The sequence below is a fragment of the Schistocerca serialis genome, chromosome 4 (assembly GCF_023864345.2).
Source record: "Schistocerca serialis cubense isolate TAMUIC-IGC-003099 chromosome 4, iqSchSeri2.2, whole genome shotgun sequence".
Taxonomy (NCBI): Eukaryota; Metazoa; Arthropoda; class Insecta; order Orthoptera; family Acrididae; genus Schistocerca; species Schistocerca serialis.
In genome coordinates, this window is record NC_064641.1 from 412,595,096 (window position 1) to 412,619,170 (window position 24,075).

At 40.6% G+C, this 24,075-nt stretch overlaps 1 protein-coding gene across 2 annotated transcripts in view; it reads right to left on the minus strand.

Moving 5' to 3' along the window:
- The window catches only part of LOC126474963 (TATA box-binding protein-associated factor RNA polymerase I subunit B), a 337,291-nt gene that overhangs the window by 26,619 nt on the left and 286,597 nt on the right, over positions 1-24,075 (minus strand). Inside the window, exons 9-10 of one of the 2 annotated variants that reach the window (XM_050102488.1) lie at positions 17,532-17,719; positions 6,469-6,682 (exon numbers count right to left, since the gene is read on the minus strand). In XM_050102488.1, coding sequence (XP_049958445.1) covers positions 6,469-6,682; positions 17,532-17,719 — 402 coding nt within the window. Of the gene's footprint in view, positions 1-6,468; positions 6,683-17,531; positions 17,753-24,075 lie in introns of both variants that reach the window. The other variant, XM_050102487.1, reaches the window with a different exon arrangement.

Consider the following 24,075-nt stretch of genomic DNA (forward strand, 5'->3'; position numbering starts at 1 on the left):
CCTAGCCTCCAGAATGACACTTATTTTCGACATCAAAAATGACCTGCTGAAATGTATAATGCTTGACAGTCAAAACACAGCCACTAAAAATGACAGTTTATTCTTTCATGATTAAAAAATTTGTACTGGAGACTTTTCAGACTTCTTGTAGTCTGTTCCTAGAATTTCCATTTTTTCTTCCTCTAACTTTACCATATTTCCCACAACAGTAACTGATTAGATTAGATTAGATTAAATTAATACTAGTTCCATGGATCATGAATACGATATTTCGTAATGATGTGGAACAAGTCAAATTTTCCAATACATGACATAATTAAGTTAATTTAACAACATACTTAAGTTAATATAACAACTTTTTATTTTTTTGTTTTTTTATTTTTTTATTTTTTTTTATAATTTTTTTTTTCTCTTTTTTATTCTGAATTTATATCTAAAAATTCCTCTTTGGAGTAGAAGGAGTTGTCATTCAGAAATTCTTTTAATTTCTTCTTAAATACTTGTTGGTTATCTGTCAGACTTTTGATACTATTTGGTAAGTGACCAAAGACTTTACTGGCACTATAATTCACCCCTTTCTGTGCCAAAGTTAGATTTAATCTTGAATAGTGAAGATCATCCTTTCTCCTAGTATTGTAGTTATGCACTCTGCTATTACTTTTGAATTGGGTTTGGTTGTTAATAACAAATTTCATAAGAGAGTATATATACTGAGAAGCTACTGTGAATATCCCTAGATCCTTAAATAAATGTCTGCAGGATGATCTTGGGTAGACTCCCGCTATTATTCTGATTACACGCTTTTGTGCAATAAATACTTTATTTCTCAGTGATGAATTACCCCAAAATATGATGCCATATGAAAGCAATGAGTTTCAGCAGATCATCAATGTGTTTCTTCCAATTTAATCTCTCATCAATTGATACACCTAAAAATTTTGAATATTCTACCTTATCTATATGCTTCTGATTAAGGTCTATATTTATTAAGGGCGTCGTACCATTCACTGTACGGAGCTGTATGTACTATGTCTTATCAAAATTCAGTGAGAGTTCGTTTACAACGAACCACTTAGTAATTTTCTGAAAGACAGTATTGACAATTTCATCAGTTAATTCTCGTTTGTTAGGTGTGATTACTATACTTGTATCATCAGCAAAGAGAACTAACTTTGCCTCTTCATGAATATAGAATGGCAAGTCATTAATATATATTACGAACAACAAAGGACCCAAGACTGACACTTGTGGAACTCCATTCTTGATAGATCCCCAGTTTGAGGAATGTGCTGATCTTTGCATATTATGAGAACTGCTTATTTCAACTTTCTGCACTCTTCCAGTTAGGTACGAATTACACCACTTGTGCACTGTCCCACTCATGCCACAATTCTTGAGCTTGTCTAGCAGAATTTCATGATTTACACAATCAAAAGCCTTTGAGAGATCACAAAAAATCCCAATAGGTGGTGTTCGGTTATTCAGATCATTCAAAATTTGATTGGTGAAAGCATATATGGCATTTTCTGTTGAAAAACCTTTCTGGAAACCAAACACATTTTGTTAGTACTTCATTTTTACAGATATGTGAAGCTACTCTTGAATACATTACTTTCTCAAAAATTTTGGATAAAGCTGTTAGAAGGGAGATTGGACGGTAATTGTTGACATCAGATCTATCCCCCTTTTTATGCAAAGGTATAACAATAGCATATTTCAGTCTATCAGGGAAAATGCCCTGTTCCAGAGAGCTATTACACAGGTGGCTGAGAATCTTACTTATCTGTTGAGAACAAGCTTTTAGTATTTTGCTGGAAATGCCATCAATTCCATGTGAGTTTTTTCTTTTAAGCGAGTTTATTATTTTCCTAATTTCAGAGGGAGAAGTGGGTGAGATTTCAATTGTATCAAATTGCATAGGTATGGCCTCTTCCATTAACAGCCTACCATCTTCTAATGAACACCTGGATCCTACTATATCCACAACATTTAGAAAATGATTATTAAAAATATTTTCAACTTCTGACTTTTTGCTCGTAAAGTTTTCATTCAATCTGATGGTAATACTGTCTTCCTGTGCTCTTGGTTGACCTGTTTCTCTTTTAATAATATTCCAAATTGTTTTAATTTTATTATCAGAGTTGCTGATTTCAGACATGATACACATACTTCTGGATTTTTTAATAACTTTTCTTAATATAACACAGTAGTTTTTATAATGTTTGATAGTTTCTGGGTCACTACTCTTTCTTGCTGTCAGATACATTTCCCTTTTCCGGTTACAAGATATTTTTATACCCTTAGTAAGCCATGGTTTGTTACAAGGTTTCTTATGAGTATATTTAACTATTTTCTTGGGGAAGCAGTTTTCAAATGCATTTACAAAAATGCCATGAAATAAATTATATTTTAAATTGGCATCAGGTTCATGGTACACCTCATCCCAGTCTAACTGCTGTAGGCTTTCCCTGAAATTTGCAATTGTTAAATCGTTGACTGAACGTACTACTTTGGAGGACTGTTTAGTATTGCTGAATGGAGCTATGTCATATATTGTAACTATCTGTGCACCATGATCAGAAAGACCATTCTCAACAGGCTGAGCATTTATCTGGTTCAACTTATCTTGGTCTATAAAGAAGTTATCTATCAGTGAGCTGCTATCCTTTACCACCCGAGTAGGAAAATCAATAACGGGTGTCAAATTGAAAGAACCGAGTAATACTTCAAGGTCATTTTTTCTATTACCCTCTTTCAGAGAATCTACATTGGAGTCCCCACAAATAATAATTTGCTTCCCCCTGTCTGACAGATAGCACAACAAGGAGTCCAAATTTTTCAGAAATAGATGAAAATTTCCTGATGGGGACCTATATACAGTTACAATTATAAATGTGCCTTTATTTAATTTAAGCTCACAGGCACACAGGCACACTCCTGGAAATGGAAAAAAGAACACATTGACACCGGTGTGTCAGACCCACCATACTTGCTCCGGACACTGCGAGGGGGCTGTACAAGCAATGATCACACGCACGGCACAGCGGACACACCAGGAACCGCGGTGTTGGCTGTCGAATGGCGCTAGCTGCGCAGCATTTGTGCACTGCCGCCGTCAGTGTCAGCCAGTTTGCCGTGGCATACGGAGCTCCATCGCAGTCTTTAACACTGGTAGCATGCCGCGACAGCGTGGACGTGAACCGTATGTGCAGTTGACGGACTTTGAGCGAGGGCGTATAGTGGGCATGCGGGAGGCCGGGTGGACGTACCGCCGAATTGCTCAACACGTGGGGCGTGAGGTCTCCACAGTACATAGATGTTGTCGCCAGTGGTCGGCGGAAGGTGCACGTGCCCGTCGACCTGGGACCGGACCGCAGCGACGCACGGATGCACGCCAAGACCGTAGAATCCTACGCAGTGCCGTAGGGGACCGCACCGCCACTTCCCAGCAAATTAGGGACACTGTTGCTCCTGGGGTATCGGTGAGGACCATTCGCAACCGTCTCCATGAAGCTGGGCTACGGTCCCGCACACCGTTAGGCCGTCTTCCGCTCACGCCCCAACATCGTGCAGCCCGCCTCCAGTGGTGTCGCGACAGGCGTGAATGGAGGGACGAATGGAGACGTGTCGTCTTCAGCGATGAGAGTCGCTTCTGCCTTGGTGCCAATGATGGTCGTATGCGTGTTTGGCGCCGTGCAGGTGAGCGCCACAATCAGGACTGCATACGACCGAGGCACACAGGGCCAACACCCGACATCATGGTGTGGGGAGCGATCTCCTACACTGGCCGTACACCACTGGTGATCGTCGAGGGGACACTGAATAGTGCACGGTACATCCAAACCGTCATCGAACCCATCGTTCTACCATTCCTAGACCGGCAAGGGAACTTGCTGTTCCAACAGGACAATGCACGTCCGCATGTATCCCGTGCCACCCAACGTGCTCTAGAAGGTGTAAGTCAACTACCCTGGCCAGCAAGATCTCCGGATCTGTCCCCCATTGAGCATGTTTGGGACTGGATGAAGCGTCGTCTCACGCGGTCTGCACGTCCAGCACGAACGCTGGTCCAACTGAGGCGCCAGGTGGAAATGGCATGGCAAGCCGTTCCACAGGACTACATCCAGCATCTCTACGATCGTCTCCATGGGAGAATAGCAGCCTGCATTGCTGCGAAAGGTGGATATACACTGTACTAGTGCCGACATTGTGCATGCTCTGTTGCCTGTGTCTATGTGCCTGTGGTTCTGTCAATGTGATCATGTGATGTATCTGACCCCAGGAATGTGTCAATAAAGTTTCCCCTTCCTGGGACAATGAATTCACGGTGTTCTTATTTCAATTTCCAGGAGTGTATATGTTTCTCTACACAAAACTTTTTGTTTCTATACTTTTTGCACAATGATAACTTTAGACATATATGGCAACTCCTCCTTTCTCCATATTTTCTCTCATTACATGTGCAGAGAGCTTATATCCACTTACATTTACCTTATCCATATCAGTAACAATGTGATGCTCAGACAGGCATAGTATATCTATTTCATCCTCAGCTTCTAAATCTTCTAAACAAACCAGAAGCTCATCTATTTTATTCTTTAAACTCCCAGTATTTTGATGAAATATACTTACATTATTTTTAATTATACTTTTATGAGAACCTTTCCTTATTCTAACATTTGCAGTACTCTCCTGTCTGAGTTTCTCATTGTGCTTAGGCCTAGTTCCTATACCAGTGGTCACATGGTGTTCAGAGAGGCAGATTATGTCAACTGGGTTGGGTGACTTTAATTCATCAATGCAATTACCTAGGACTGAGATACAACTTGGTGGAGATAAAATTTCTGGTGATTGGTGAAAATTTATAATTGACAGCTGTGATTGGTGATCCAATGTGCTAGAATTGTGCTGTTTAATTTCTTTCCTAAACTGAAGATTTGATTCAATCCTGACCTCTCGTAGAACTTGGCATTTTTCTGTCTTACCTATCCTAAAAAAGGTGCTGCTCCAACACCTGTAACCACTGGTATTTTACCATTCATGGCAGTGCCTCCACCCTTTAAATTTCCTGCTATTACCCCAGCCAGTTTCCCCTTCCCTTTCCTGTTGAGATGTAGGCCGTGCCTGGTGTAGTCCCACCTACTGAGTGAATCAACAGGAACCACACCAATATGAGCCCCCGCACCCGACCCAAGCAGCCGTTCCAACTCCAAATTAACTCTCCCAACAGAAGAGTTCGAATGAGGCCAGTCATGGCGTCTCAGGACAGATACAATTTCAACATTGGTGTGTCTCGATGCCGACGCAATCTTTACCAGGTCACACTCTATACTGTTCCCAGGATCTCTGTCGATGCTGTTCCCTGGCCCTCCCACAATAACCACGGTGTCTTCCCTGGTAAATCCTTTACAGAGTGAACCTAAATCCTCTGTCACCTGATCCAGACTAGCACTTGGTTTGAAAAAATTTGTGACCTGGTATTCTGGTCCTAATTCCTCCTGCAGAAGTTGGCCTACACCTCTGGCATGAGAACTGCCTAACAACAAAACTTTCTTCCTTTTCGATGACTTTCTTACATTTTTTTTCAATTTCCTATTGAAAGTTTGTTGTGTCCTGTCTACACCTACCTCTGCTTGAGGCTCATCAGTTTCTAACTGAAGCAACAGGTCAAACTTATTTTTGACATTCACCACAAAACTGTCAGACTTAGTTCTAGGCCTGTTCCTTCTGTTACCTGTTGCCACTTCCCACCTCTCTTTGCCCTTCTCCCTCCTTAACCTGTTCAGATCTTCCCTAGCCTGATCTAGCTCAGCCTGAAGGGCAGCAATTTTCCCCTCCTGTTCCACTATCTTCCTATCTCTGCTGCAAATCCTACATAACCACTGATGAGCCTGATCCACTTTCCCCGACACCCACGCCACTGCAGTCCCCCCAGTGAAAAAAACTACTGCATCCATCACACTAAACCACGGAACTAACATATCTACGGCAAGTCAGGCACTTCTCACTCATGGCAAAAATAATACTTTAGCTAGAATAAATCAATTAAATTACCGAAAATCAAAAAAGACGTAACAAGAATTAAGCCTATTCACAAATGTATATAAGCAAGTTTCTGATTTAAAACTCTGCTGTTTTTCTGAGATCTGTATTAAAACAATGAAGGTATACACTATTTATTATATATTTCACTCGATGGAATGAAAAAAAGGACAATTAAACGAAATACTTTAAGTTTGATTCTCCAAAAACGTTACGAGAATTAGGCCTATAAACAAATGTATATAAGCAAGTTTCTGATATAAAGTTACGCTGTTTTTCTGAAATTTTATTAAAACAATGAAGTTATACGCTATTTACGGTAGTTTACTTACTTGTTACCGAGAAACTAGTTAAATTACCGTGATCTCAATACACCTCAACTCTTCTCACTCATTTTTAATTAAACGTTTTAACTGAAGCACTTACTCAGAAGGATCCAACATGAAGTTCATATCTGAAGTGTTGAAATTTTTCCAGAGAGAATTTTGCTGCTTTGGACACTTATGGGTAATGATAATGGTACTGTAAGTTGACAGTGGTCTGAGGGTTGCAGGAAAATACATGTTATATGATTTTTCATGTCTCTCTGCAAGCAACAGCAATGGCCGTTTCAGAATTTCAACTGTCTGTGGTTTCAAACCTGTAAATATAACCAACAAATCTAAAACTGTACAGCAAAATAACATACTTCAAATAACAATATTTTAAAACTAAAACAAACTACAAAGTCAATACACTCATAAAATGTTCACCCTACGGTTGATGGGAAGGAAATTTATAATTTAATGTACTAATAACACTGAGATCATTAGAGAGAGAGAGAGAAAAAAACAAACAAACAAAAACCAGAGATAAGAAAGAAATATGTGGTCTCACATTCAGTGGAAGCATACAGGGATTCACATGAAGTGATTAAGAAATGTCAACATCATGGTTTTTCTCGGTAGTAATGTTACTAAGTGGCAAGCTTCAGAGCAGGAGATTTCTTATTTACAAATGCGAGTGAAAAATTAAGGCAAAAAAAAAAGGGCTGCTGATTTAAGAAAGGCATACTGAAGATACTGAGATCTCAAGTTGAGATAAAAAGATGTCTCACAAGAAAGTGTCACATTTGTATATATCATCAAAAAACTGATAAACAACTTTATTTTGCTGCAACTATAATGTGTACAACTTTGCTTCCGCCGTCTGCTGATAGGTGGTGACAGCGGTTGAAAGAAACAGATCGCAGATGTCAGGCAATTAACTTGGACCTCGGTCATCATATCCCCATTTAAACATTAGTCAGTTTGTGTCTGCATCATAAAGTTGTTCTCGATTGAAAATGTCAGTTTACGAGCCTTATTCTCGTCATTGGTGGGAGGTGTTACTGCTTTGTTTCAGTATGGAAAAAAACAGCGGCTGAGTCTCATCGAATGCTCTCAAGTACATATAGTAAGGACACTATTACTGAAAGAACATGTTGTGAATGGATTCAATGCTTCAAGAATGGTGATTTTTAACATCATAGACCAGCATAGTAGTGGAAGAGAGAATGTTTTAGAAGATGCAGAATTGGAGACATTGCTGAGTGAAGACTCGCATCAAACTCAATAATAATTGGCACGATTAGTGGGAGTGACACAGCAAGCCACTTCAAAACGTCTCAAAGATATGGGCATAATTCAGAAACAAGGCACTTGGGTCCCATGTGAGCTGAAACCAAGAGATGTTGAATGGCATTTGTGTGTTTGTCAACAGTTGCTTCAGAGGCAAAAACGGAAGGGATTTCTGCATCGCATTGTGACCGGGGATGAAAAATGGGTTCACTACGACAACCCTAAACCACAAAAAATCATGGGTATATCCTGGCCATACTTTCATGTCGACGGTCAAACTGAATATTCAAGGCTCCAAGATCTTGCTCTGCATTTGGTGGGACCAGCTCAGTGTCGTGTACTATAAGGTGTTAAAACCAAATGAAACAATCACAGGTGCTCATTATTGAATGCAATTAATGCATTTGATCAGAGCATTAAAAGACATATAGCCACGATACAGTGAGAGGCAGGATAAAGTGATTTTGCAGCACAACGCTTCACCGCACGTTGCAAAAGAGGTCAAAATGTACTTGGAAACATTAAAATGGGAAGTCCTACCACACCCGCCATATTCTCCAGACATTGCTTCCTCTGACTATCACCTGTTTAGATCAAAGGCATATGGCCTGACAGACCAACACTATCGATCTCATGAAGAAGTCATAAACTGGATCGATTCGTGGATCCCTTCAAAAGATGAAAAAATATTTTTTATGCAGGATTCGTACACTGCCCAAAAGATGAGAGAAAGTAGTGTCCAGCGATGGAAAATACTTTGACTGATACATGTGAAACCAATTTGTTTTATTAAAGATTCAAATGTTGAGGAAAAAATGGTGGAAGCAAAGTTGTACACCTTGTAGTTTCTATTATTTTGTTATCATTGGGCAGAATTAGAAGTTTTGAAGCCCAGCAGATGATCACAAAATAGACAGAACTAGTTACAGCCAAATAAAGTTTCTTAACAACTTTTTGGTGTTGTATGTAAAAATGACTTGTATCTGAGCTGTGGACCACAAATAAAGAACAAAAGAGAAGTGTGTTTATGTTTCCTGCAACTTATATGTCTTAAATCTGATTTTGAATTAAAAACATGCCGTCATTATCTCTTTACTCTGATTTTTACACCCAGCTGCTCAGTAAAACGTAATACTGAGGAGTCTTAATTTGAATATCAAGTACAATTTTTCACATGTTGCTGGCAAGCAAATTTCATATAGCACTTCGCAGATGTGACCATTTCTAGTCCATATTAATATTTTAAATGAGTTAAAGATAAGCCAAATGCAAATTTAAATCACTTTTTTACTTCATTTTTGTTTAAAGATTGCTGACTGAAGACTAATCTGAAGCAATTCCTATCCTTAAGAATGTTTTGACATTATAACTAGATTATTTTTCAGCTGCTTCTGGTTCCCTTTGCTTCTATAATCTCTTGGCAAATGAGTAGTAAGTGGCAAATTTAAATGATTTCCCAGCATTCTCACCCCTCACTCCAAATTCCACATAACAGTTTCCAACATCTTTGTGCCATATGTGACTGTAGGCTTTTCTGGCGTATACTGCTGCTGAAGGTTTCTTGTATCTCCAGCAGGGTGATAGCATTAATATATCACGACATTCCGGGAAGTGTCATACTTCTCATCTTCTGGCAAAGTGTCAAGATTCACGTAGAGTGGGGTATTTGTATATGTGCGGTCTGCCCCCTCTACCAGTCCTTGGGAGGCTGTGATGGTCTGACTGTGGGTGCATGGTGTTGGGGGTAGTGGCCACCCCTGGCAGCTGTGTTTGGCTCTGTGTTGGCATTCTGTCTGTGTCGGAGAATGTTGGCGGGTGCGGTCCCAACAGGTTGCCACTATCGCACGCTTCCATGCAGCGCGTAGTTGGTATTCTTCATCCCTGTTCACCAGGCTGTTGTGAATCCTTATTTCTAGGGATTTTTTGATAATACTTTTCCAGAAGCCAGATGCTCAGCACAGCACCTTTGTGTTTTCAAAGTCGAAGGTGTTTTCTTCCTTAGTCACACACATCCGATATGTTCTTCACAGTGTTTGGTTATATAGTGCTGTGTTTGTCCAATGTATTGTTTTCCACATTCACATGGGATGCTATATATTCCTGGCATGTTAAGCTTCAGTGGGTCTTTGGCAGGACCTAGGGGCTCCTTCGTCTTCGGTGGTGGGCAGAGAACAGTTGTGATATTGTGTTTGCCCAGAAGTTACGCAATTTTAGCTGAGAGCGATCCCACGTACGGAAGGAACAAGACCCATATGTCTTCCTTCTTCTTCTTCTTCTGGGGTCGTCACCACTTCTTTCTTCCTTTTTAGTGCCCTGTTAATCTGCATTCTGCTGTAACAATTTTGGCAGAAGACTTCCCCCAGGTGTTGCAGCTCGGATGGTAGGCTGTCTTTGTCACAGATAGCGCGCGCCCTACGTACCAGAATGGTCAGCACTGTCTGTCTTTGTGCTGGATGGTGTCAGCTTTTTGCACGAACGTATAGGTCCATGTGTGTCTTCTTCCTATGCACTGTATGGCCTAGTGAACCATCTGCCTTCTTCTTAATTAGTGTGTCAAGGAAGGGGAGGGATCAATTTGATATTTGGATTGATGCTGTTGAGGTTCTCCAGAAACTCATCTAACACCTGTCTGCCATGCTCCCACACAACAAAAGTGTCACCAACATAACGGAAGAAGTGCTTTGGTTCCTGTCTAGCAGCTTTAAGGGCCACCTCCTCGAAATGTTCCATGTAGAGTTTTGCAATCACTGGAGCCAGTGGGGAACTCATGGCCACACTGTTGATCTGCTTGAAGAATTCCCTGTTGCACTAAAAGCAGGTGGTTGTCAGTGTATGTTCGAAAAGGCTGACTGTTTGTGGTTCAAAGTGCTGAGCTAAAAGTGACAAGGGGTCTTGAAGGGGTGAAGAGCAGCGTCACATCGAAGCTCATGAATAAGTCTTCCCTTTGTAGTCGCATGTCCCTGAGTACTTTTACGAACTCGGTTGAGTTACTCACATGGCGGCTGCAGTGTCCCGCAAGGGGTTTGAACAGCGTTGTTAGGTATTTTGCTAGTCTATAGCTGTGAGAGTTGATGGTGTCCAAAATCGGTCTTGGAGACCCCCTTTCCTTATGGATCTTGGGGAGTCCATAAAGGTGTGGTCTCACTGCCACTCTGGAGTGCAGCTGCTTTTCATTGGCTCAGGTAAGTCATATTTCTTCAGCAGAGCTATCGTCCTTCTAGTCATCATCAAGATTGGGTCCTTCTTCAGGTTCCTGTAGGCCCCATCTTGTAGCAGCACATTATTTTCTGCCAGTACTCATCGGTGCTTAATAGCACTGTTGCGTTCCCTTTGCCCGCTGGTAAGACTGTCGTTTCTAAGGGGCTGGAGAGCTCCTCGTTCTTCTGCAATTATGTTTAGATTATCGAGATCTGTCAATTATTCTGCAGGTTTCCCGTCTGCCTTCTTCTGCTTCCTCTTTTGAAAGCCCTTTTATTGCTTCTTCCACACTGCTGATAATATCCCGTTTCGAAATCTTTCTGGGGATGGGGGAAAAATTCAGTCCTTGTTTGAGGACCACGATTGTGGCAGTGTCCAGTTCTTTTCCAGTCAAATTAACCACGACTCTGGTGTCACTCATCTCCTTGTCTGTCGTCTGAGTACTGGCTAGTCTGCCGAATTTACTGAGATGTTTAGATGTAGAGCCCAATTTCTGAACCTCGCTGCTGGAGTGCATGCTGCAGTCAGCCCATTCACTAGATAGGCTGTAATGCCCTTGCCAGCTGTAGGTGGCATGTGAGGAGGCTGTGTGCATTCCTGTCAAGTTCCTTCCGAGTAAACTGAATGCCCTCCCTTACTAAGGCCACACCTACTCATTGTAATACCTGGTCGGTCTTCTTTGATTTTACTGGGTGTCAACTGCAAACTTTGGTACGATGTTCTCATCTCGACAGTGTTGTAGGAAAGCCAGTGTGCTAATTCGCTTTCTTGATGTGTTCCTTCTGCAGCCACTTGAAGCACAGACTATCTCCTAGCAGATCAACATGGACCTAAAAAGGAAGAAAGAAGTAGTGATGACCCCAGAAGAAGAAGAAGAAGAAGAAGAAGACAAATGACGCACATTCCTTCCTTATGTGGTCCACTCTCATCCAAAATTGCACGACTTCTGGGTGAACACAATATCAAAACCGTTTTCCACCCACCACCAAAAACGAGGGAGCGCCTAGGTTCTGCCAAAGACCCGCTGAAGCTTAAAATGCTAGGAATATATAGCATTCCACGTGAGTGCGTAAAACAGTACACTGGACAAACACAGCGCTGTATATCCAAATGCTGTGAAGAACATATCACATGTGTGCAACTAGGACACAGAAAAATCAGCCATAGCAGAACATAGCACAAAGGAAGAAAACACCTTCAACTTCTGAAACATGTAAGTGCTGTGCCGAGCATCTGGCATCTGGAAAAGTATTATCAAAGAATCCCTAGAAATAACGATTCACGGCAACTGGTCAACAGGGATGAAGAATACCAACCAAGCGCAGCATGGAACCCTGTGATAGCAGGAGTCCGTCAGGATCGTGCCCGCCAACATCCCCCACCACAGACGCCGACAGAATGCCCACACCAAGAGCCGAACACGGCCGCCGGGGGGGTGGCTGCTACCCCCACCACCGCACTCCCATGGCCGGACCACCAAAGCCGCCCGAGGACTAGTGGAGGGGGGAGACTGTGCATACAAATATCCCACTCTCTGTGAATCCCGACACTTCGGCAGAAGATGGGTAGTATGATACTTCACGAAACGTCGTGACATATCAACGCAACCACATGGCTCGAGACCCGAGAAACCTTCATCATCTTTGTGGCAGTCTGTGAATTTATTGGTTGATTATAATTTAAATAGCTGTTATAGATGCCTTCCTTCAGAAGATAACATTTATTTTATGATGTAAAAAATGTATAAAAATAAAAAGGGAACACCACTAAGTAAGCAATTTTACATGAGAACCAAATACTATATCTATTTATAACTGGATTCTCCATACAAACTTACAGTGTACAGGAGATTATATGGATGAACATAATTAAGATGTTGTTGTTGTTGTGGTCTTCAGTCCTGAGACTGGTTTGATGCAGCTCTCCATGCTACTCTATCCTGTGCAAGCTTTTTCATCTCCCAGTACCTACTGCAACCTACATCCTTCTGAATCTGCTTAGTGTATTCATCTCTTGGTCTCCCTCTACGATTTTTACCCTCCACGCTGCACTCCAATACTAAATTGGTGATCCCTTGATGCCTGAGAACATGTCCTACCAACCGATCCCTTCTTCTGGTCAAATTGTGCCACAAACTTCTCTTCTCCCCAATCCTATTCAATACTTCCTCATTAGTTATGTGATCTACCCATCTAATCTTCAGCATTCTTCTGTAGCACCACATTTCAAAAGCTTCTATTCTCTTCTTGTCCAAACTATTTATCGTCCATGTTTCACTTCCATACATGGCTACACTCCATACAAATACTTTCAGAAACGACTTCCTGACACTTAAATCAATACTGGATGTTAACAAATTTCTCTTCTTCAGAAACACTTTCCTTGCCATTGCCAGCCTACATTTTATATCCTCTCTACTTCGACCATCATCAGTTATTTTGCTCCCCAAATAGCAAAACTCCTTTACTACTTTAAGTGCCTCATTTCCTAATCTAATTCCCTCAGCATCACCAGACTTAATTAGACTACATTCCATTATCCTTGTTTTGCTTTTGTTGATGTTCATCTTATATCCTCCTTTCAAGACACTGTCCATTCCATTCAACTGCTCTTCCAAGTCCTTTGCTGTCTCTGACAGAATTACAATGTCATCGGCGAACCTCAAAGTTTTCATTTCTTCTCCATGAATTTTAATACCTACTCCGAATTTTTCTTTTGTTTCCTTTACTGCTTGCTCAATATACAGATTGAACAACATCGGGGAGAGGCTACAACCCTGTCTTACTCCCTTCCCAACCACTGCTTCCCTTTCATGTCCCTCGACTCTTATAACTGCCATCTGGTTTCTGTACAAATTGTAAATAGCCTTTCGCTCCCTGTATTTTACCCCTGCCACCTTCACAATTTGAAAGAGAGTATTCCAGTCAACATTGTCAAAAGCTTTCTCTAAGTCTACAAATGCTAGAAACGTAGGTTTGCCTTTCCTTAACCTTTCTTCTAAGATAAGTCGTAAGGTCAGTATTGCCTCACGTGTTCCAGTGTTTCTACGGAATCCAAACTGATCTTCCCCGAGGTTGGCTTCTACTAGTTTTTCCATTCGTCTGTAAAGAATTCGTGTTAGTATTTTGCAGCTGTGACTTATTAAACTGATAGTTCGGTAATTTTCACATCTGTCAACACCTGCTTTCTTTGGGATTGGAATTATTATATTCTTCTTGAAGTCTGAGGGTATTTCGCCTGTTTCATACATCTTGCTCACCAGATGGTAGAGTTTTGTCAGGACTGGCTCTCCCACGGCCGTCAGTAGTTCCAATGGAATATTGTCTACTCCGGGGGCCTTGTTTCGACTCAGGTCTTTCAGTGCTCTGTCAAACTCTTCACGCAGTATCATATCTCCCATTTCATCTTCATCTACATCCTCTTCCATTTCCATAATATTGTCCTCAAGTACATCGCCCTTGTATAGACCCTCTATATACTCCTTCCACCTTTCTACTTTCCCTTCTTTGCTTAGAACTGGGTTTCCATCTGAGCTCTTGATATTCATACAAGTCGTTCTCTTATCTCCAAAGGTCTCTTTAATTTTCCTGTAGGCGGTATCTATCTTACCTCTAGTGAGATAGGCCTCTACATCCTTACATTTGTCCTCTAGCCATCCCTGCTTAGCCATTTTGCACTTCCTGTCGATCTCATTTTTGAGACGTTTGTATTCCTTTTTGCCTGTTTCACTTACTGCATTTTTATATTTTCTCCTTTCATCAATTAAATTCAATATTTCTTCTGTTACCCAAGGATTTCTACTAGCCCTCGTCTTTTTACCTACTTGATCCTCTGCTGCCTTCACTACTTCATCCCTCAAAGCTACCCATTCTTCTTCTACTGTATTTATTTCCCCCATTCCTGTCAATTGCTCCCTTATGCTCTCCCTGAATCTCTGTACAACCTCTGGTTCTTTTAGTTTATCCAGGTCCCATCTCCTTAAATTCCCACCTTTTTGCAGTTTCTTCAGTTTTAATCTACATGTCATAACCAATAGATTGTGGTCAGAGTCCACATCTGCCCCTGGAAATGTCTTACAATTTAAAACCTGGTTCCTAAATCTCTGTCTTACCATTATATAATCTATCTGATACCTTTTAGTATCTCCAGGGTTCTTCCATGTATACAACCTTCTTTCATGATTCTTAAACCAAGTGTTAGTTATGATTATGTTGTGCTCTGTGCAAAATTCTACCAGGCGGCTTCCTCTTTCATTTCTGTCCCCCAATCCATATTCACCTACTATGTTTCCTTCTCTCCCTTTTCCTACACTCGAATTCCAGTCACCCATGACTATTAAATTTTCGTCTCCCTTCACAATCTGAATAATTTCTTTTATTTCATCATACATTTCTTCAATTTCTTCGTCATCTGCAGAGCTAGTTGGCATATAAACTTGTACTACTGTAGTAGGTGTGGGCTTCGTATCTATCTTGGCCACAATAATGCGTTCACTATGCTGTTTGTAGTAGCTTACCCGCATTCCTATTTTCCTATTCATTATTAAACCTACTCCTGCATTACCCCTATTTGATTTTGTGTTTATAACCCTGTAGTCACCTGACCAGAAGTCTTGTTCCTCCTGCCACCGAACTTCACTAATTCCCACTATATCTAACTTCAACCTATCCATTTCCCTTTTTAAATTTTCTAACCTACCTGCCCGATTAAGGGATCTGACATTCCACGCTCCGATCCGTAGAACGCCAGTTTTCTTTCTCCTGATAACGACATCCTCTTGAGTAGTCCCCGCCCGGAGATCCGAATGGGGGACTATTTTACCTCCGGAATATTTTACCCAAGAGGACGCCATCATCATTTAATCATACAGTAAAGCTGCATGCCCTCGGGAAAAATTACGGCTGTAGTTTCCCCTTGCTTTCAGCCGTTCGCAGTACCAGCACAGCAAGGCCGTTTTGGTTATTGTTACAAGGCCAGATCAGTCAATCATCCAGACTGTTGCCACAAACGTGTGGTTCCTGAAGAGGGGCAGCAGCCTTTTCAGTAGTTGCAAGGGCAACAGTCTGGATGATTGACTGATAATTAAGATATATTTTAGGTAACTAGTGGTAGGCTGTAGATTCTATAACGTTTTTGCTGTTCGAAAGTTAAGTATCTTTCATTTATGTCATACATCTCAATAGCAATGCACCTTTTTAAAATGTCATCTCTGTATGGCAGCATAGCATGGGTAACATAGAATAACAGGTTTCAGACCTGGTGCAAAGTTTATAGCTGTTGTGCTTTCTAATTCTGCCTCTGTCTGCAATCAGGCATTTTTAACATCATACCTAACCTGTTTTATTTGTAGCTTTTGTTCCTGATTTTCTGTGTCGCCTTTTTTTACAATCTGATCTGTTATAATATTTAGACTATTTTCTCTAGTCTGACTTTATTATTATCACTGTTAACTTCCACAGAAACCTAACCATCAAAAAAACAATTTCAGCAGTTTCTTCCTTATACTCAGTTCAGTACCAAACACCTCAGGATATTTTAATCTCTGCTGATCCATCATGGATACAGGATAGCAGCTAGTCAAATATTTACCAAAGCGTCTTCGAAGCAAACACTTCAAAAATGAATTCACAGAATCCAGATACTGATGGCTCCAGATATACAAGTATCGGCATATCTGACTGAATACATGGAGTGCACAGGGGTCTGAAGATGGCATTAATGAAATGCCGAAACTGGAAGTGTAAATAAAATAACTTCTCAAAACTTGCAGCTGTTTGGTGATTTTTGTTTGATAAATCAGGATATTTTGGTTGTAATATTCTTGTCTGTGTCGTTCCAATCTTCATATTCAACACACTTTATTACATTCTGCTTCCTAAACAAATAAAATTCTTTGATGTCAGCCAAGATAATATCCAACACTGTTAGTTCCACCTCTTTCCAGTTACAGCATTTGATATCCTTACATTTGAACCTCAGCACTTAGCAATCATTAAGCCCACATATTTATAGGTAGTTAAGTAATTTAATATCTTCTTAGAACCTCACTGATGGTCAGAGCCAAAATTATTTTCTCTTCTTGCACCTTTGCATCTACTGTAAGCTTTTTCTGCACACCTTTTGCATTGCTGATTTCCCTCAACTGCTGCCTTATTATCTCTCTGATCTTCCTGTAGACATACCTTGTGTCTGGTATTAATATGCTGGCTCTTTTCCACCTCTATGGCACTGATCAACACTGAATTATGTGATATTTTATCTTTAGCAGAAGTTTTCTTACGTGAAAACAACAAGATGTCACAAACTAATGCTGCCTTTCATGCCCCCTTACCAGTTGGTCACTAACACAGTAGCTGTTATGAAGTCACAAGATATCTGAATGTTGAAGACTTTACAGAGTGCGTTCCCAAATTTCATTATTGTTTTTGTTGTTGAACAACTACTGACGTTTCACCAACTGCTGTATGTTATATTAATACACTCACTGTATTTGTGGCTTCTACATTCTGATTCTGTCATGACATTTCATTAAAGTTAGTAACAGTTTTATTAACCACTCCATGCATTGTCCCCTCACTGACGTGTCTTTCCTAAGGAATATTGAAGAACAACATAGTAATAACGTAAACATAGGATGAAAGTAAATCCTTGCTCCAATGAAAGTCCAAAAAATATTATTTGATAATATCTTACCCTTGAATAAATGGTCCATAGTCTTCACCTTTTCACATAGCCTTTCATCCTTGACAGCCCTTTTCCAGTGTTCAATTAGTTGCTGAGTATTACCTTCTTCTCTTGGATCTATTAAGTCTCGAGTGGGAATATGGTGTCTCACCAGTAGTTGCTTGCGTCTCTCAAACCAACACACCCATCTGTCCCAGCTGAAGAGTCGAAGATCGTCACCAACATACAGCCTTAATCACAAACAAATAATTCATGGACAGAGAAGGAAAATTTTTGTTTTATATATTAACGTGAAACCAATAAGGGGCACAGTCTGCTTTATGAAAGTCAATGGTTTACTAAGAACCATACTGTAATATTTTGTTGAGTAATTTTAAAATGTATTTCTTTTTTCAATTTATACATGGTTATTACAAGTGACTGATAATCTTTTATCAGTGTTAACATGGCTATATTTTTTTGACATTATATTTCAGAACTTTGCAGTCATAATGATAAACTTAAAAATTTGATTTTGTTTTGATGCAGCAGTTCCCACTTTCTTCCAGCCATCAACAGACCATTTTGTTTTCACAATTTCTATGCTTCCCCATATGCATTGCATCTATTGGTATCTTTCTAACTTTTGAACTTTCCATATGGACTGGATTTCCCATTTTTCCATTTGCTAATGACAACCCCACTTTCGACATTGAACTGGACAATCAACAATGCTGTGTTGTGCTACAACAGTTGTTCTTTTAATTTATGTGTGAGAGTGGCTTGTACAATGCCAATAAAGTGTACGTTGACATGTACAATAGCAATACCAAGGACTTAACAGAAAAATGCAGTGCTTGCAGATGCCTAACTACTATAATTTCTTCAGCGGCAATTGCAAGCACAACAACAGTAGCTGGCTCAGCAACAACAACTCTTCTAAGTTCAGGAGCAGAGCACCAACACCAAATTGCAGATACTGCATACACAATATAAATGCTTACTCAAAATTCAGCAGCCTCAATCCTGCTTTTCTTGCTTGCCTGAGCATAAGCTACATCCCTTCCCATCACGTGTCTTATCATTAAGTGGTACATACTGGTTTATTTGTAAAGTTAAGTACAAGTTAGAATTTTTACAGTATCATATGCTGTAGTTGCAATTGTGTACAGCACTGATTGCAGATTTAAAAAAAAAAATTGAGCTGCCACTGTCAATCAACATGCCAAAATCTCAATTATGTTGATGATATAACTGTAGGGCACATGACTATGAATTCTTTAATGCTCATGAGTGTGCTTAAAATTACTAAAAGTGTCAGAAAATAAATCAAATATTTCCCTAAGTTTCTTACATGAAATAAGCACACAAAAATATGTGTGTGTGTGTGTGTGTGTGGGTAGGGGGGGGGGGGGGTGCGCACACACACACACACACACACACACACACACACACACACACACACACACACACACAAACACATTTTTGTGTGCTTATTTCATGTAAGAAGCTTCGGGAAATGTGTGTGTGGTGTCACCGCCAGACACCACACTTGCTAGGTGGTAGCCTTTAAATCGGCCGCAGTCCGGTAGTATACGTCGGACCCGCGTCTCGCCACTATCAGGGATTGCAGACCGAGTGCCGCCATATGGCAGGTCTAGAGAGATGTCCTAGCACTCGCCCCAGTTGTACAGCCGACTTTGCTAGCGATGGTTCACTGACAAATTGCGCTCTCATTTGCCGAGACGATAGTTAGCCTAGCCTTCAACTACGTCATTTGCTACGACCTAGCAAGGCGCCATTATCATTTGCTATTTATCTTGTGATGCATGTACCTTCAGGCCAATGTTCATCAATTATGGATTAAAGTTAAGTATTCCAACAGCTACGTACTTTATTTGCTAGACTCAAATCCTTTAACTGTTCCAGACCTCACGCCAGCCTGCGTGAGCTTAAACGCGTGCCTTTTGGCTTCACCTCCTAGTGGCTTGGCTGTCTTGCCAAGTCACAACAGTGTGTGTGCGTGTGTGTGTCTGTGGGGGTGTGTGTGAAAGGGGGGGGTAGGGATGGGGGGGGAGCAAGCACGCGCGCACGCGCACACACACACACACACACACACACGGAAGCATTTCATAAGTGCAATAAGTTACTATCTGTCCTATATCTGTTACCGACGAATGATGGTAATCACCTGCGCACAGAAATTTCATTATGTAGTTAATAAATGCAAATAGGCATACTGTGCAAGAATCCATTTGTACACGCATGAAATCATGAGGCTGAATGTCATGTTCCTACAAGGCAGGTGGCTCTGAAAGCTAGTAACTGGCATACATTACTTACTAGGTTGGTGGTTGCTCCATGGAGGTGTGCTCGTTCTCAGAAACACACAGTGCTCCAGAGGATGCTGATGCTCATGACAATAAAATAATGATGTCAAAAGGACAGCATATGATTCGTTCTGTCACTATCCCATGAAGTGGAAAGATTAATGCAAATAAATGTTAATGTTTACATTTATCAGCAGAGGTATATTAAATGATGAATGTATATCTCTTATTTTGTGGATTTGAAGATAGGTTGGACTTAGATTTGCAGCCTCAAGATTTCAGTCTATGAAGATGCAGTCAATGACAAGAATAAGCATGGTACATAAGGACAGCAAAACAAAAGGGACCTCAGGTGATTGTATTATGGATCCTGTACCCTTCCACATCATGCTCCTAATATAACTACAAATTAGCAGTGGTAGAACATAGGTGACATTTCATTTGAGGTGACCACGCGGAAGAACGTGAAATCTGTAGGCTAGGAGAAAAGTGGCACAGAAGAAGAAGAAGAAGAAGAAGAAGAAGAAGAAGAAAGAAAATAAGGGCGCACAAAATCGTAATTGTGTTACATTACGAATAGACTGAAAAGTGATTGTGAGCTACAAAGTTGCAATCACAGTGGCAGTTAAGTGCATAAAACAGTAAGACTAAACAACATTTACAGAAGACAAAATTATATGATAACGAGCAAGAAATTATTTTCATCCAGATAACTGAGAATAAACGAATTGTTCTTGACAAAGGGATCAATAACTTATATTGAGATGACCACATAAACTAAACACCTAAACACATGCCTCCTCTCCCATCCCTCCTCAAAACATGAAGAACGAAGAATGTATTCATAAAGAAAAAAAAAGGAGTATCAAGTTTCTTGACGGCATTTATACTGAATAAGCAAGTGATATATCCAAGAGTCAGAAGATCAACAGACACAGCATCAGCAAGCTGCTGTTATCTCATCTGCAACATGTCAATGCACCAGATGTCAACTACAGCTGCGCAACTACTTCCAGTGTTGGCCCTCAGAAAACAGACCATCTGTCTACAGCATTACAGTTAGCCTCGACCATCAAACCAGCTTCTTATTGACAACTCAACATGATGAGAGCTGCCCTTAAGCTTCGGTGAGCTGTATTAAAAACACATTGTTTTATTTATGGAGGTGGTAATGTTATGTGTTGCTTAGGTATCAAATGTAATGCGCTTGATCAAAGTTTCTTTTGTTAATTTTATAACACCTTTTAAGTTACATGGCGGCCCAACTGAGTCTTGTTAACACTGCATTCCAATAGTGATGCACAAGTTGGAGGAAATGTTGAAGACTATTGATGCATTAAAAATGGAACTGAGCACTAAGATAGACAGCTGCTATACTAGTCTAAGAATATAACTAACAGTTAGTCTAAAAACAGAAGTAATTTCTGGCCTAAGAATGGAACTAACTTCTAAATCAAGAACAGAACTAACTTGTAGCTTGAAAGCTATGTAATAAAGAATGAAATTTTGGTGCTTCAAAACACGATATCCTCTATAACTAAGGACTTAAAAACAGATGTAATATAACAGCATGATTTGATTTGGAACAAAGTTAGGAAAGATTTCAAAGAAAGAAATGATGATGTAAAACAAATTCAAGATTTTGCTGAACAGAAGTAAATGAGGTATTTGAACAAATTTCAGATACACAATCAAGAATAAATATTTCAGAGAATGTCAAAGAAACAGAGGGAATTCTTTTTACAGATATGAATTTGCAAACTTTGGTTGAATGAGTTAGTGAGTTAATAGAAAAGAAAGTTCATACGTTTCTCGATTTATCTGCCTGTACATTTCAGTATACAGAGGATTTATAAAGAACCAAACAAGAGTTCCATAAACTAGGGGATGAACTAGCAAAAACAAAGGATGAACTAGAAGAGGAAATTTTGTGAAAGTCAGTGGAACTTATTGAAGAACAAATATAGGAAATAGTATTAATGTATTTAACATTCTGCAAAATATAAACCTGAAGAGGATATCCATTCCACATATTTCTTAAGGTGCATCTATGACTCAAACCTGGGTGATGGATAAATTGTTTCCTGCTGGGGGCACTTAGAATCATGGTGAATGCAGTGTTTCTCATGAAGAACAGTGACAGAACTAGAAAAAGACTTTTATACAGAAAGAACAAAAGACAGAAAGAAAGACGAATATGTTTAGAAATTATCATAAGTGGTTGCTAGATAATAAGTGAGAAGTTACATTACACACTAGAGGACGTACTATGAAATACAAATCGATAAGTTTTATGTTAGCAAGTAGTGAAAGTGAGGTATACTATGACCAGATTAAGTATCACAGACAGCCAAAATACCACAGAAGAGAGGCAAGTGTGTGACAACAATGATTAAAATATTAGCGGTAGGAGCCAAGGGTCTCTGTCTTGTAGCCAGGTTGCAAAAATGTAGTACCTAACTACAGAGACAATCCTAAGCATAGCTCCAGCATAACATTTGCAGATACTACCAAAGTGTATGATCAGACATGGGTACCACAATTACAGGATAACAATCAGTTCCAAAGTCTAGCTAAAACAACACCAGTAAATAGCAATAAGAATAAAAAGTGTATTATTTATGATGCAAGGTCATGTTCCCTATTAGCAAAGCCAGGTTTGACAGAGAGGAGGAAAAGGAGTTACCCTGTAGGCATGAAAGTACTGGAGCCATAATAGCCAGAGCACTGGTATGAAATAATCATGAATGGCATTAAGGAAATAAACAAGAGTATTAACTGCAGGAGAGCTAACACAGAGGAGTCTTTGTTTTATGAAAAGGAAGGAGAAAAAATTTAGCTCAGGACTCAGGTGAATTCCAGATTTACTGGGAATGGGTCAGCTGGAAAGAAGAAGTGTAGGCATGACACAGTGCAGGATACTGTACCCGGGATATGCACTAATTAGTCAGAACATTATGACCACATAATAATAGTCATTCTATCCACCTTTGGCATGGATAACAGCAGTGACGCATTGTGGCATGGAAGCAATGAAGTGTTAGTAGGTTGCTGGAAGAAGCTGGCACCACATCTGCACACATAAGTCACCTAATACCCGTAAATTCTGGGGAGGCGGGGCGATGAAATCTGATGCTACTTTCAATCACTTCCCAGATGTGTTTGATCGGGTTCAGATCTGGCAGGTTGGGAGGCCAGCACATCAGTTGGAAATCACCACTGTGTTCCTCGAACCACTCTATCACACTCCTGGACTTCTGACATGATGCATTATCTTACTGAAAAATGCCACTGTCATCTGGAAACATGATTGTCATGAAGGGGTGTACGTGGCCTGCAACCATGAATGATACTCACTGGCTGTCTTGGTGCCTTGCACGAGCTCTACTGGACCCATGGGTGCCCATGTGAATTGTTCCCCAGAGCACAATGAAGTCCCCGCCAGCCTGCCTCCATCCATCCCAGAGTACAGGTGTCAAGGAGCTGTTCCCCTTGAAGAGGATGGACTCTTGCCCTCCAATGGACATGATGAAGAATGTATCGGGATTCATCAGACCATGCAAAGCTCCGCCACTGCGGCAATGTCCAGTGCCGATGGTCATGTGATCTTTTCAGTTGTAGTTGTCAATGTCATGGTGTTAACATGACACGTGCATGGGGTGTCAGCTCCAGAGGCCCATCATTAGGAGTGTTCGGTGTACTGTGTGTTCAGTCACATTTGTGCTTTGCAAAGCATTAAAATCTGATGTTAGTTCAGCCACAGTTTGCTGCCTGTCCTGTTTTATCAGTCTGGCCAAGTTACAATGTCCGGCATCTGTAACAAGGGTGTCTCTCCAATCCCATGATGTTGGGACATGGTTTCAACTTGTTTTTGCCATATGTTGAAGACAGTCACCACAGCACTCCTGAATACCCAACAAGACATGCAGTTTCCGAAATGCTCATGCCAAGCCTCTGGCCATCTCAGTGTGCCCTCCGTCAACCACAGATATGTCGTGCCTTCCCCATTCAACACACAGAGAGCATGCTCACTGATATTACATACACCGTGTGTGTGTCTGACTAGCAGTCATTCATTGACATGTGGCTCTGCTATCGCCTGGATGGTTTACATCGAGAGTAGATTGTGGTCAAATGTTCTGGCTGATCAGTCTCTCTCTCTCTCTCTCTCTCTGGGTGTGAGAGAGAGAGAGAGAGAGAGAGAGAGAGAGAGAGAGAGATTGATTGATTGATTATTAAGGTGA